The sequence below is a fragment of the Vitis riparia genome, chromosome 3 (genome assembly GCF_004353265.1).
Source record: "Vitis riparia cultivar Riparia Gloire de Montpellier isolate 1030 chromosome 3, EGFV_Vit.rip_1.0, whole genome shotgun sequence".
NCBI lineage: Eukaryota > Viridiplantae > Streptophyta > Magnoliopsida > Vitales > Vitaceae > Vitis > Vitis riparia.
In genome coordinates, this window is record NC_048433.1 from 12211187 (window position 1) to 12227321 (window position 16135).

At 27.0% G+C, this 16135-nt stretch overlaps 1 protein-coding gene across 1 annotated transcript; it reads left to right on the top strand.

The window, feature by feature from the left end:
- Positions 1 to 333: 333 nt before the first annotated feature.
- LOC117910956 (disease resistance RPP13-like protein 4) lies at positions 334 to 966 on the top strand. Its single transcript, XM_034825131.1, has one exon. It carries the CDS (start codon positions 334 to 336, stop codon positions 964 to 966), a length of 633 nt encoding a protein of 210 aa, XP_034681022.1.
- The last annotated feature ends 15169 nt before the right edge of the window (positions 967 to 16135 follow it).

Below are 16135 nucleotides of genomic sequence, written 5' to 3' on the forward strand. Positions count from 1 at the left end.
TCTTTCCAAGCAAATCTACTGACATTGCCTCAATTCAAGATTGGACTAAGAAAGATTATGCCTATTTAGCGCATCCTAATCTTACCAGAACCTGAACTTAGGATGAGGCAAAATTTTCAAACCAACCAGTGAATTTGTTGTGTCCGTATAATAAACAGGGTTTAGGTCAGAAAAAGCTGTTTGTTGCTACAAGCCACCCAGTAGTACTAGAGCAGACTTCCCTTTCTACCGCTTCTGGCTTTTTACCATTTCATGGACCAACGAATTATCTTTATCACTATGAAGACCTAGTAAAAAATATAGTAAATTTGGTTTTGGGAACAAGTGAATTGGATGAAGAAGGATTTAGTAAGGAAATTGGAATTGTGGGGATTGGGGGTTACGGTGAGACCCTTGTGGCCCCAATCAGTTTTCGACCAAAGTCCTGTGGGGATTGTGGGAATTTGGATCAACTTACAAGCGATACAGAAAGGAGAAATAGATTTTAAGAAGATTCTCAAGGCTATGCTGAAGCAGTGTGATGGTGGGCAAAGAGATAGTGTGGAGGTGGAGGAGCTATTGGAGGCCCTCTGCAAAGCATTGTGGAGTAAGAGTTATTTATTAGTGTTTGATGGAATTTGGGATATCAACCTGGACTGGTACTTCAGGTTAAAGGAGAGACTCCAGTGGTGTAACAAATCAAATCAGAGTAGAAGGCGCAGGCGCAGAATCATCATCATTACAACCAGACTCGATGGTGTGGCAAAGAGGATGGTTGGGCCCAATAACTTATATCGTATACAGCCCTTTTCCGATGAGGATATTTGGCTCAACATTGAGACTTTTACAGATACATTTGGGTTTCCGCTTGATCATCCCATTGTGTTGAAAACGAAGGATGAAATAATATACCACTGTCATGGTCTCCCGTTAACTGCAACAACGCTCCACACTATCATGGTGAACCGAATCTATAGAGGGGAGTAAGTTTCTATGCTTTCATCTTGATTTTTACATGTGCATGCCTCTGCTTTGATAGTATATAATTAATCATAATATCATTGTTTATTATTTTTACATCATAAGCTTTAGAAAGAAATAACTCGCTCCCTGCAAAATTAGATGAGGTTTTTTAAACAATATATAAAATTGAAAAAAAAAAGAAAAAAAAAATATTTGATAGTGGGACAAATAATAGGAATTTGGTTGGAATGCATTGCATAAATTTAAAAATTTTACAACCCTTTCTTAATTCATTTATCTATTGTTATTTTGAACATATTTTATCAGTGCAATTTGATAAGTTGACAAAATAATATAAAGATATAAAAATGAATTAAATATATATTGTCTAACACTTATTACAATTTAATATATTCTATTTTATTATTTAGAGACTACAAATATTTACATAATATTTTATTAATTTTCTTTATTTTGTATTTTATATTTTATCTTTTTTATTTTATATACCACCTTTCTAATTTAATATTTTGGTTATATTTTCTTTTTATCATGGTCACAAGATTTTTAAATAGGTTTTTATTTTCATATTTTAATATTTTTGTAACATTTTTCATACCCTAATAATATTTTTCATATCTTAATTATATTCTTCGTGTTTACATTATAATTTTCATACATTATTACTACGGTCACATTCTTCTTAATCTAGTCATCAAATTAGATATATATCCGTGTCACGTTTTTTATACTATAGAAATATAAAAAAGATATATCATATTTTAGATTATTTTATTTTTCAAAAGTGATTTTATTAGAGTCTATTAATTTATAATTTTAATTAATTTCATTTTATTTTTGTAACTGGTTTTATTTAGTTAGTATTTTTTTGAGTTTGTTCCTTTATTTTTGAGAAATTATTGTAGCGTGTGTGGGTGTTTCTTTTATTTGTTTTTTTTTTCTTTTACTTTTCTTTAGATTTTATGGAAACTATAAAATGAGCAAGCTAAAATTTTTTATTTTAAAAGATTATCCTTATTTTATTTTAAACTTTTTTTTTCTAAGTGTTTTGAATGGAAAATCATATTCACAAGGCAAAAAGCACCCTTGTCTAATTTTTTAATATCTTTTTTGAATTACATGTTTTTTTCTCTTTCATATTGCTTTTACTATTTTTTGAAAGGTTTTTATACTTTTGTAACTTTTTTTTTTCATTTCTTAGAAATGTTAAAATAATTATTTTGATACATTTTTTTTTTCAGTATTTATGAATTATTTAAAAAAAAAATTATCCTCTCAATAAAAAAAAATTTTTGATTATTCACACTAGTTTTTTTTTTTTTTAAATTATCTTTTAAAATTTTTTTATTTGATTTTTCCTAAAGTTTCTAAGAATTGTGTTCACATATAACAAAAAGAATTTTGCCTCTTTTTTCGAATTTTGTTTTGAATTACTTAAATTTATATACAATGCTTTGAAAGTATTGAATTGAAAAAGTTATCGATTTACAATTTAATAGTTGAACCAATAGTTGAAGATTGAATAGATATATTATAAATATATAATTTATATTTTATTAAATTAAAAATATTTTTTAGAAATTTAAAATATATATAAAAAATTAAAATCAATAATATTTATTTTTCATATTTTTATATAAATGTATTAATATTTTTTTATTTTATTAAATAAAATATACATGATATTTAAATGTGAAAATATATATTAAAAATGGAAGATATATATATATATATATATATATATATATATATATATATATATATATATATATATATATATACAGAAAACCTCTTTCAACTATAACACCTTCACTGGCCTATAGGAGGATTAATGGGATGGAAAAGGGGTTTAATCTTAATATATATTTATATTTTTTGTTAATGATTTTAAAGGGTTTATTTGAATCACCCTCTTAAGTTTAGTATAAATACATAAGATCGTTGTTGATTTCATATTTCAAAATTCTTTTTATAAAATTTTCCCTTTAGAAAATAAATTTATTGTTTAGAAATTTTTAAAACATATACATAAAATCTTTCAATCTAAAATTCCTCTAAAAGAGAAATTTTATAAAAGAAATTTTATAGGGGTATTAAGTTTTAAACCATTAATGACTAAGAGCTTGTTTTGTAGTAATTTTAGGAAACGCTTTTAATATTTTTAATACTTTAAATTTTTTATCATTCAAGTATTAAAAATACTAGAAACGCTTTGTAGAATAACTCTCAAATGCACTCTATAAATGTAATTACACCAACCCTTAGGACATGTGAAGAAAAGTAACCCTGAGTTTAAAATTATTGTGTACTAACTTGTGATAACTATACACACGACATTCTCCACATACTAATTAAAAAAACAACCTTAAACACATGTTTAAAATGTTGGAATTGTGATGAGAAATCTATTCAATTTTCCATTCATTAATAGGTTTGAATTCCTTTTCAAATGAGGAATAGGAATAGGAATAGAAAAATCCATTTATTCTAAAACCCATGCTTATTAAGATTTCAATTCCTGTCTTTCACATCTCTATTCACTTCATGTCTATTCCAATTCCTATTTTCATATACTAAATGCGTTTTAAGTGTGGCAGTTTCAAGCACATAGCTGAGTTCATGGGAGATGGCAAAGTAGTAGTTTATGTAATGATCAACCCCAAAGATGATGCCAATCAGGGGAACGATTTTCTTGCATCCAATCGTAGCATATTTTTAAAACAATTGGTTAGATTTTAAAGCACCCTCAAGATTCATTCAGAGGATTTGTTTTAGTGGTGCTTTGAATAACTTTACTTTTCAGGTTTGTGACATTTCAGAGGTTGTTCCTCAATTGCCATTAGATGACATTTAAAAGGCTATCGAAGTGGTAAGTTGAGTAGTTGTGATATTTGAATATTACAAATCTTTAACCTTTGTTCCTTATATACCAATGTTAAGTCCTAAAAAATCTCATATTTCTTTATTCCTTATATCCACATCTTGAACCTTGAGCCTTCATTTCATTAGGTGTCTTCTATTCTTTCTCATATCTCTATCTAGCATGTAGACAAACCCATTTCATCTTATTTCTTTTTCCCTCTTATGACCTAGAATATTTATAGAGACGTTCCTAGTAACTTTCCTTATCCTATAAAAAAAATTATAATATTGTAATAACATAGCAATATAGAAGATCTTCTATATAATATTCTTCATAGAAGTGAGTATATATTAATTAGAAATTTGAGTTACTTTCCAACATTGACTAATGTATACATTTCATAATAGAAGATTACCATTATTACACATTCTTAAATAATTGATATTTGATTAGTCTGAGTACTTTGTTTTATGGTAATTAAGAATTCACATTCTTGTTCTAATTCTTGTTGGAAGTTTCCAAGGGCCAAATTTAAATGATTTTAGTTTGAATCTATTCCAGTTGGAATTTTGTAATGAGGACATCAATTCCAGATTGTCTTGAGATACCAAATACTCTTCGCGTTCAACATGTTTCCGAAGACGACTTATTGCTCATGGTAACGTTTTGTCATATAGCATTTTTTTAATTTACAAAAGAACAAATATTTTGCTTGCAAATTGAGAACTTTGCTTTTGCACAAATAATTAATGCATTAGTTTTCTACAATGCATATGCTTTGGGATCACGATCGTTTTTGTAGCTGTATCAATATTTTATAGTAAATTTATTAATTTATAGCATAAACTTTGTCATTTCCATATTCAAGTTTCTATAATCAAAGTAAAATGCCAAGTAAAAATATGCTTGGACCATCAATCAATGGAGCTAAAGTAACATTAAAAAGTTTAATATATATTATAATATTTGTCTCCACAACTAATATAAAAATCAATTAGCACAATGGACTTACTAAATATTCATACTTTTACGAATATGTCAAAAATTTAATCGTGAGTACCAAGGTACTTCAATTCCACTTACTTCTTCATTATATATTTTTTTTTAAGAAAGGATATATTTTGTCAATGATTTTGTTTTGATCATGGAACATCATATTTTTTGCCAATGTAGATGCTAATTTATGGTCCATGTGGATCTCAATTGGTTTTTCTTATAGCATGTTAGGCTTTTTTATTAAAATTTTGTCAAATTACCTAACAAACACATTGATTGATGTCAAATATTGTTGGGACAATAAAGTAGAAATCAAATTCTGTGTGATATTTGCATCAATTGTATTGTCCAATCAGTCAATTTTGTGCTACTTTGCATATGCTCTAACTTTCTTACATTTTTTTCTCTATTTTTTAATGTCTTGCAACTATTTTGAGTGAATAAGTGCATGTAAAGGAGCTTAGTCAAAGTATTGAAATGGAGTGAGAAGAGTACAAGGACATGAAATAGGAAGAGGAAGGGGGGGGGGGGGGGGGGGGGGGTGGAAGGGGAAGGGGAAAGGGAGGAGGAGAGAATACACAATGCCATTTTCCATTTTGGGATGATGACCCATGGTGCCCAAATTTGCAACCTCCCCTTTGCTTATTGCCACTTTGGGTGCCATGCTTTCCTAAGGGTGGCACCATCTCTATTAAAATAATTGATTATGCTTGGACACATTTTTTTTTTTTTGGTATTTTTCTCCTATCCTTTAAATCTTTGGGATTAAAATGCCTCAACATGTCTCCACGTTAAGGCAACCTTGGAATGGTATAAATATCCCATTTTGCAGTTGGAGAGGGGTTTGTCTTAAGGCCTCTTTGATATATTTTTAGGGTTTAGATTTCTTCATGTTTTAGTTTAGATTAGTGTAGACCCCTTTTGATGTAATCTTGATTTGGATGTTTTCCTCTATCTCACACTTCCGTGCTTAGATAATTTTTGGTAAAAATCAAGTATTTCATATTTTTATTTTCTTTGTGTAGAGCACATGGTCACATGATATTTAGTAAGAATACTATATTGAAAATATCTATCAAAATACTATTCCATGATCTTGACCCCTTACTACTTTAAGTTATACAAAGCTTTTTTACAATTCAAAACTTTATTTTTGTTTCCTTTTACTTTATAACCCATGATTTGTTTCATATATAATTTTTTTTTATGGTATTCATTTTAAAAAATTGATTTTGATCACACTTTTAGTAAAACTTCCATGTACTTTAAGCTATGAAAGAAATTATAATCTTATGGTTTCTATAGATGGTAATTAAAGAAAATTATGACATCATGATCAAGGATTAAAATATCATAAATTATGAAAATATCGATAGTTAAATTTTATAGAAATATTAGGAAATATAAAAAAATTGAACAAAATTTTGGAAAAAAATATGGTAAAATAGATAATAATAATACACATTGAAGTTGGTTTAATAGATACATATATACATACATACATACATACATATATATATATATACATACATACATATATATATATATATATATATTTGTGTTTCTCTTTATTTTAATTTAGAATTTCACATGGTATCAAAGCTTTCTCTGGTTTCTTTGTATGGTTGGTGAAAACTTTGAGTGCTATCTATCCTTATTTGAAGTTTTTTGTGGTGTTTTGATTCCTTGAGTTTCATTGTTGATTTATTTTTTATTCGTTTTGTCTCCATTCATCACTACTATTATGTTTGAAATATTGAACCATACTCCTGCTACCAGAGTTCTAGTAAGGCGACATTCAAAGTGTTGCTAAGCTAAACCAGAAGGGGATTGTAGAACTTCCAAGCTACTTAGCACCCTATTGAGAAGAATTATCTTCAATATTCTTAGTTAGTGTGAACCTCCCTAAAGGGTAAAGGAAAATTGAACCATTTAATTGGCATAGGACTAAAACCTGGAAATCTAAAATTTTGGAGTTTGGATGAAGAGGATTCTACAATCATGTCTTTGTTATGGAATTCAATGTCCCCTAAATTTAGTGGAACGTGTATGTTTTTTACAACAACTAGGGAGGTTTACAAAGCCATTCGACAAACCTATTCAAATGTATGAGATTCTACTCAAATTTTCAAATCAAGGTGACTATTTCAACTATAAAATAAGGAATTAGATCTGTAATTAAACTTGCCAATAATATGAAGAATTTGTGATAGGAAATTGACTACTACCATAAAATTCAAATTAAATGCGATGAAGATGAAATAGTGCCAAAAAAAATTATAGAAAAAGAATGAATTTTTGAATTTCTTGCTAGGCTCAATTTATAGTTTGACCAAGTATGGGTCTAAGTTCTAGGAAAAGAGGTGCCTCTAGCCATGAATGAAATCATCTCCATCATTTGTGCTAAATAAAATTAGAGAGGTGTGATGCTTGAACCGTATTTTATTCATGGTTTTTCCATGGCTGCTATAATGCCAAACAAATTCAACTTAAACTTGTTAGAGAAACTAGGCAACTTGATAAGTTGAAAATTCTCAATCGTGAAGGACTTTAGTGTACTTACTACTAGAAGCCCTAAAACACAAAAGAGAAGTGTAGGAAACTTAATGGAAAACCTTAAAACTTGGATTAGAATAGGGAAAATAAAGCATGGAAAAAACACAATCAAGAAATTATGGCAAATTTTGAAGGAGACACTCAAGAAAAACATAGTTTCAATAGTGAAGAATTGGGAGAACTAAACAAAGAAGAGATAGAAAGGCTAAGATATTTTTTGGTACTCTGAATAAATAATTATGTGTTCTTTGGCACAAACAAGTAAGTCCTCTATTTCTCATACTGTAAGGTAGTATTTTATTTCTCATACTTTAAGGGCCTCATATTTGTCCTTCATTGGCTCTTGGGTAATTGACTCAAGAGACATAGACTACATGATCTAATCTTTTCCTAATGCCACAATGATTGAATTAAACTAGTTTTCAAAAAAAATGAATTGGATCTTTCTACTAACATTAGTCTAGAAACTATTGTTATAAAACCATTACAAGTTTACTCAACAAGAAGAACAATCACCATTGAACCCGTGTATACTCAAGAATCTGAACTAAGACTAGGTAATAGCTCTATCTCTCCTAGTACTTCAAATGTTGATAATGATCTTGATTTAACCATTACCATTAGGAGCATCTATTGTCATTATTTATGTCATTTGATAATTTCTTCCACTCCCACAAAAATTTTCTCACTCATTTGTACACCATCACCACTCCACAAAACCTTTTCGAGGCATTAAATAATGAGAATTAGAGACAAGTCATGAGGGTTAAGATGGAGACCTTAGAGAAAAATAGAACATGGAAAATAACATAGGTGTCTAAGAGGAAGAAACCATTTGGGTGTAAATGGGTCTATAAAATCAAGTATAACTAGAAAGATATAAGATTAGGTTAGTAATAAAAGGCTAACACAAACCTATGAGGTTGATTACTGAGCGATCTTTGCTCTCATAGCTATTATAAATATCATAAGGGTGTTATTATCATTGGTAGCTAATTTTGGTTGGAGCTTACAACAATTTGATGTAAAAAAAAATGTATTTTTGCATGAGGACTTAGAAGAAGATATCTATATGGAAATTCCTCTAGGATTTTCCAAAAGTCTTGGTAGAGCCAATGCGTGAAAATTAAAGAAAGCCTTACATGACTTAGAACAATCTCTAAGAACATGGTTTAGGAGATTTTCTAAAGTAATGTTTGCAATGAAATACAAACGAAGTCAAGGTGATCATACTTTGTTCATTAAGCATTTGACTTTAAAGGGAGTGATAACTTTGTTGGTGTATGTGGATGATATTATTGTGATTGGTAATGATCCAGAGAAAATGAGGCTCTTTGACATCATTTAACTAGAGAATTTGAGATTAAAGAACTTGTTAGATTAAAGTATTTCCTAAGAGTCAATGTGGCTCATTCCAAGGAGGGTATCTTTATTTCACAACCAAAATATGTTATTGATCTTCTTAAAGAAACCAAGAAACTTGGATGCAAGCTAGTGGACAACCCCAAACCATAAATTAGCAGAGGCCTTGGAGGATAGGATTGTAGATTGTGCCATGTATTAATGACAAGTGGGCAAATTAATTTACTTAACACATACTAGACTAGACATTGCATATGTTGTGAGCATTGTTAGTCAATTTATGCACAATCCCAAATACACTCATCTTTAAGCTATTTATTGAATCATGTACTACCTTAAATGAACATTCGATAAAGGTTGTTATTCAAACAAGCTATGAAGTTGTGCCTAAAAGCCTACATGGATCCAGATTATGTTGTATTAATTTTAAATAGAAGATCAACCTTAGGGGACTATACTTTTCTTAGGGGATATCTTGATACTTGGCAGAGTAAAAAACAACTAGAGGTCACAAGATCTAGTGTTGAGGCAGAGTTTCAAGTAATGGCTCATGGAATTTGTGAACTATTATGGCTTAAGATTATTTTAGATGATCTTAAAATCAAGTAGAGACACCCTATGAGACTTTACTATGATAACAAGTTTGCATTCAACATTACTCATAATCTGGTATAGTATGATCAAATAAAGCATGTGGAAGTAGATTGACATTTCATAAAGGATAAGCTTGATAGTGGTCTTATTTGAATTCCAGGTATTGAGACACATGGCTAACTTGTATATGTTGTAACTAAAGATTGGCTAATACCACATTTTAAGGAATTATAGGCAAGTTGGGAATAAAGACTCTCTATTCACCAACTTGAGGGAAAGTGTTGCAAGTTTGGGTCTTATAATTTAGGATTTTTCTCTTTTTAGGACTCTTTTTATACAATTGTAAATTAGTTAGGACTTTTTCTCCTTTTAGGACTTCTCTTGTACAATTATAAATTAGTTAGGACTTTTCTCCTTTTAAAACACTTCATGTACAACTATAAATTAGTTAGTAGGAAATTTGAAATTGATTTGAATTACTATGTATAGAAGGAATTTTCCTAGAATAGAGAAGGATAAATGTGTGTGTGTGTGTGTATATATATATATATATATATGGCAATAATATATGGAACTTGCCAATATATTTTATATTAAAATAGTAAACTATATAAAACATGATGGTATAAGTGTAATAATGTTTTATTAAAAAAATATTTGTAGTTATATCATAAATTTATATTTATTTTATATTTAATTATTTTTAATATCATGTATTTTATATTTTTAATAATTGATAATGAGTTCAATGAAATTTGAAAATTGTATGGATATAATTATACACATAATTACAAAAAATGTAATAAGGTTTTAGCTAGATGCTTGCCATTCTTGCCCTTTGAATTCTTACCAAACATGGCACTAAGGAATTCATGCCAAATATGGAGCACAAACGGTGAGAACATGACACACAATGAGCTAATTTCATGCGCGGTAGTGAATTATTTGAAGAATTTCCAAAATATCAAGAAATAGGGGAAAAAAAATCGTGAAAAATGATGAAAAAGTATTAAAAAAAATAAAATAAAATAAAATAAAGTCCATTGGATGACATTTCTCCACTAATTTGTTAGAGTTGTCTGATGCATGATTTGTAATTTTTTAATCAATTATCATATTAATATTTTGTCCTTATTTGTAACCTTTAGCCACTAATATTGCTTTGTAATGGTTTTAACTCCCATATATCATTTGTTGATAGCATCTCTCCATCTCTTTGTTTTTCATTCCTTCTTCAAACCTTATTGATTGGTCATAATAAGAAAATAGATTAATATATATATATATATATTACCTCAAAACATTTTTATAGGCTTTTGTAATATTATGTACTTTTATTTGTACTTTTCAATAAAGATGATGGAGATGAGTCTTCATAAGTAGATGGTGGTGATAGAAGAGGAGTAATGATCTCTTACAACTCTTTATTCATTTTTCTTCTTCTTAAAAAAAAGGAAGAAATTCATAGTCATCTTCTTTGACATACGAATCCCATATTTCATCAAACTTGCAATCTCTACTAATTCAAGGGATTTAGTTCATTGATTTTAACAACTTTTCTTCTTCCAAGAGGTTTTACCAACAAAATGATAATAATAATAATAATAATTTTCTTATTATTATTATTATCATTTTTATAGTTGGAGATTAGATAAACTTATCCATTAGATGATATCTATTATTATTATTATTTTTTATTTATTCATTTTGAAGACCAAATTAGTGGTAATTTAATCCACTAATTTTTTTTATGTCTACAAAAGGTAAATAAGAATCATTTTCCTACAAATAAAATCAAGGTCACTTTTAGCAACAAGAAGTGTAAATAACATTTTTTGAAAATTGATCACAAATAAAATTAAATCAAGTCATTTATTGAACATAAATTGAAATATTTTCGTAAATAAATAAATTGAAATCATTAATTTGAAATTAGTTTTAATAAACTCATTTGGAATTTCTTAAAAAAGTAATTTTTGAAATATTTTTTAGCTTAATAAATCAATTTGTATAATTTTTTTATCATTTACTTTGTACATTCTTATAACTTGCTTTTATCATTATTTTCTTGTATTTTGATTTGTATCATTAATTTTGATATTTATAATTAATTAATTAATTTTCATAATTCCCTCAATTTGTTTAGTAAAGAACGTTGATATACAGACTTAAAAAGGTATTGCATTTTTTCACTGTACCTTCCCAATAGGTAATTGTACCTTCCAAAAAAATGAGTCACGTAAGATTTTTTTTTTTTCTTATTTTGTTTTCTTATTAAAAATTAACTAAAATAAGTGGTGACTCCAACTTAAAGGGAAAAAAAAAATCAATTTTTCAGAAATAAAAAACGAGTTTTATCGTTTCGAATAAGGACATGATGAAAAATGCGGGTCCACATACGCAATATGTACATGGGCAATGCACATGAACAAAGGTGTCACATGCTATGCACATGGGTAATGCATGTGAGTGATGTACATTACTATATATGTTATGGGTTCAATTGGTCGACTATATGCAAATGTCTCCATAGCTAACAAAACCTAATGATCAAAAAAATTTGACCAAATTTTACTTGATAATGTTGTTATCATAATTTAATTATTTTTTCAATATTACATACATATGGTCATTTTCAAATGTATCACTTCTAAATTATAAATTTATTTTATAAAAACTAAAATTAACCTATGTATTTGTTTTTTATAATCATATATATTTTTATTTAATCACTATTTCAACTAAATCGTTTAAATCGAATTTTGTTATGACAACTCTAGATTTCATATCATTTAATTTTTGAAAATTAATTTTAATTGCTAATTCATAATAATTAGTAATGATTTGTATTATATTTTTATATTAGTGTTGACCTTTTTTTAATAAAAAAAATTAAAAGATTGTTTTATTAATTCTATATATATATATATATATACATTGTTTTGCATAATTCAGTATGTGATATAGGCAAAGTTGACGAAGCAAATAATGCTTTAAAAGATAATTAGCGATGACGAAGATTTGGTTTTATTATTTCAAAGGCATGAAACTTTTGTAAATTACTTTTTACCATACATAATAAAATAATTTAAATTAGATGTGAGAGATTTTCATATTTGAATATTAATTTAAAATTTAAAATAATGTAATAAAATTGATATAATTTTAAACAAATTGATATAATTTAAAATTTATTATGATAATTTTATAGGTATAGATTTTCATATTTGAAAATTAATTTTAATAGTTAGGTTATTAAATAAAAAGTGGAAAGAAAAATATGTTTTATATCTTTACTCTTGATCCTCTAGGAATTTATTATTAGGGACTTATTTAATATTTATAAACTAATAAACAACATTTAAAGGTAATTAAAATTATTGACTTGTGGATGGATATACATTTGCCCATGAAGATTTTGAAGTCAAAAGTTTTAGGTATTATGAGTTGGTATCAAGTTGGATAAAAAATAGCTTTGTAAATTGATATAACTTGTATATATTTCTATATATTTCATAGAAGTTGATGAGGTATCTTTAAATCACTAGTTCCAAAAAACATAATAATTAAAAATATATATATAGAAATAGTTTGTAAAATAATGTAAAAACTTAAAGTAAATATTAAACTAACACAATCATGCATTAAAAAATCAATATTAGCATGAATTGATGTTTATTATCCTTTATTAGAAAAATTATCCCAATTTTATTTATTTTTTAAATCCTATATTAAATGTTAAAAAAAGGTAGGCAATATAAACCTAATGATAACATTATAAGAACAATGGAAAATAAATAAATAAAAAATCAATAATACATATAATTAAATTAAACTTTAATTAATTTCGGGTAGAGAAAAGGAAAAGGTTAATTCATCATAGTTAAAAGAACTAAATTGAATTTAATGGATAGTAATTGGCAAGTTAAAAATAAAAAATATGTTTTTAAGTTTTTGGATTAATTTCATTGAGACCTCACGAAGGTTTCATGTAAATACACTGTTAGCAATTCTATAAATGTATTTCATATATAAATTTTATTTTTTAAATAATAAAATTTAGTTTTTAGAAAGTTGTTAAATACTTCTATTTAAAATATATTTATTTAAAATCTCTCTAAAAAATAAATTTGATAAACAAAATAAATTCATAAGGGTGTTAATTGATGAAATTTGAAACCAATGGTGGTGTAGTTTATTTACATCAAATCTTAGGTGTCAATGAAATTAATCCTAATTTTTTATATAAATTATTTTAATTCACCAATGAAACCATTTTACTTATTAAAGCATGCATGTTACAAAAAAATAATAATAAACAAATTCCTCCTTTTTCCATATATAAAAATCATTTTGTCTAATTTATTAATGGATTTTAATTGTCAAAATGTACTTTAATTTATAAATAGAGTGAAAAAAAAAATGCAGCAAATTTTTAATAAAATGGAGGGCATATCTGAAAATAAAAATTGAAGGTTATATTTTTTTTTCACATTTTGTTTGCAAATTAAAGAATGAAGATGATTTTCTATTATCTTTAGGAACAAGAGCATTTAAGTAGTTTTTAAAAGCAATTGGTAGAGTTGTTTAAATAAATAAAATTTGAGTTAGTTTCTAAAAAAAAAAATTCTATTTTAATTTTATTAAAAGTCTATAAATTCACTTTATAATAATTATTAAAATAAAAAATTACAATTAAAAATGAATTATAGATGTCTTATTTTTAAAATAAAGATGTTATTTTAATAAATATTATAAAATGTAGATATTAACATTTTATTAAAAATATAATCATATTTTTTAAGAATAAATAAAAATACATAAAAATAATTATTAATAATATTTTTTAAAATAAATTAAAAACAAGTAAACTTCTTTTATTGTTTAAATTTTTCATTACATGTAGTGTTTTATTTGAGAATTTCATATAATAATGGTTTTTTACTTTCAAATTATTTTAAAAAATTATTAAATTTTGTTAACGCAAGGGTTCTTCCAAATGTGTTTTGATTGTAACAGATTATGGTTAGTGTGCTAATGTTGAAAAATCGAGTTAAATTTTAAATGTAAATCGAGAAAATCAAGAAAAGAGTCAAATAAACCATAAAAGGAAAAGAGCACATGAAGGTCATTTAAACTAAATGGAGAACATCAAGAAAAAAGTCATACAAACCATACAAAGATCTAAAGGAAACAAGATTAAGGGCAAGTAAAGGCCATTTAAGCTTAAGAAGGAACAATGAAAAAAAATAAAAAATAAAAAGGATAGTTCACAGATCCATATAATTAAATTAAAATTTTAATTAATTTGGATAAAGAAAAAAAAGGTTAATTCATCATAGTTAAAAGAACTAAATTGAATTTAATGGGTAGTAATTGAGTTAGAATTAATTAATTTGAATTTAAAAAATAAAAATAAAATATTAGTTATCAATTAAAACAATATTTAGATAAAACCAATTGATGTCTTGTTATAGTTTCACTCTTCACTCAATATTGTTGAGTTCATAGAGGCGCACACAATCCACTAGCCAGTTTCGATTTTTCTCCTTTATTAGTCTTGTGCTTTCACAAAAAGGCCTCAATGGTGTGTTATGAAAGCTCCTTTCTCATTCACTTCCTGAGCGATGTGGGACATTAGGGTAAGTCTTTTACAACATTTGACCACCATCATTTAAATGACCCATCCTCGAGGCTTAAGAGCAGCATTATTATACCCCAGTAATTCCTCTCCTAACATGATGCTCTCAAGACTCAAAGAATACTTCAAACATAATAACAATATAGATAAAAATGCCCAATTTTATGAGATTTATAGAAGCAGCTGGTTTCAAATATTTCTCAATGTGGTGGTTGGAATCAAATATGATATAATGATATGTATCGGTCGCGGAACAGATTGTTATTGTCAACAATTTGTCCTTATTGATTAGGACCAAAAATTCCAAGTGTATAAACTTCAAATTAACGCTGGTGTAGGGAAAAGAAGAGGAGTTAAACAACTCATATTTTAGAATTTCATTTAATATGCCCTATCATTTAAAAAATATTATACATAATTATTTAGAAATAGAAATAGAAATAGAAATAGAAATAGTAAAAGAAAAAGGTTCATTTTACAAAATCTCATATACCTGAGCTTCAGTACAAGAAGGAATCTAGAAATTCACCTCTTTATTTGTTGACTTGATTTCTGATTTAAATATCCTAATTAATCCCATTAAAGGGCTAAATAAACCTGCTAACTTTACTTTAATTGTCACTACAATACCGATGAAAATATAATCATCAACCTTTTAATTTAGGGTTAATTTCAATCATGGTTGATGAGGTCCCAATTGTTCAAATTAGGAGATCAACAAGTGTTTAGAGCCAAATGTTCAAATTCAAATCAAAATGGCCACAAATTGTTCAGGCCTAAATGTTTCCCTTCACAAATCCCCTATCCCATGCCCCATAAAATCTTACCTTTAGACGAGGGTTGATTCAATCATGTTTCGTGAAGGTCCCCAACAATTATTTGGGGTCAAATTGGGATTTTCCAAAGGTTTTGAAAGGTGGTAGCAGAGCACCACCAAACCGTATGCTTTTTGGGTAATGGTTCTGACTGCCTACTTTCCAAACGTTATCATACAATCTCATATTGAAAATCCTGTTAACACACGTCCACCTGAATTCTACATGTACTTAATCTTTGCATCGTGTAGTATCGTTATACCAAAGTCATATATGCTGTATCATTTAGCAATTTCTACTCTCACGACTTCATCATGAGAAGACCATAATAAGATAACATTGATT

What these genes read in the sequence shown, in the direction of transcription:
- LOC117910956 (XM_034825131.1), top strand. Translation starts at nt 334, where the DNA reads ATGAAGAAGGATTTAGTAAGGAAATTGGAATTGTGGGGATTGGGGGTT.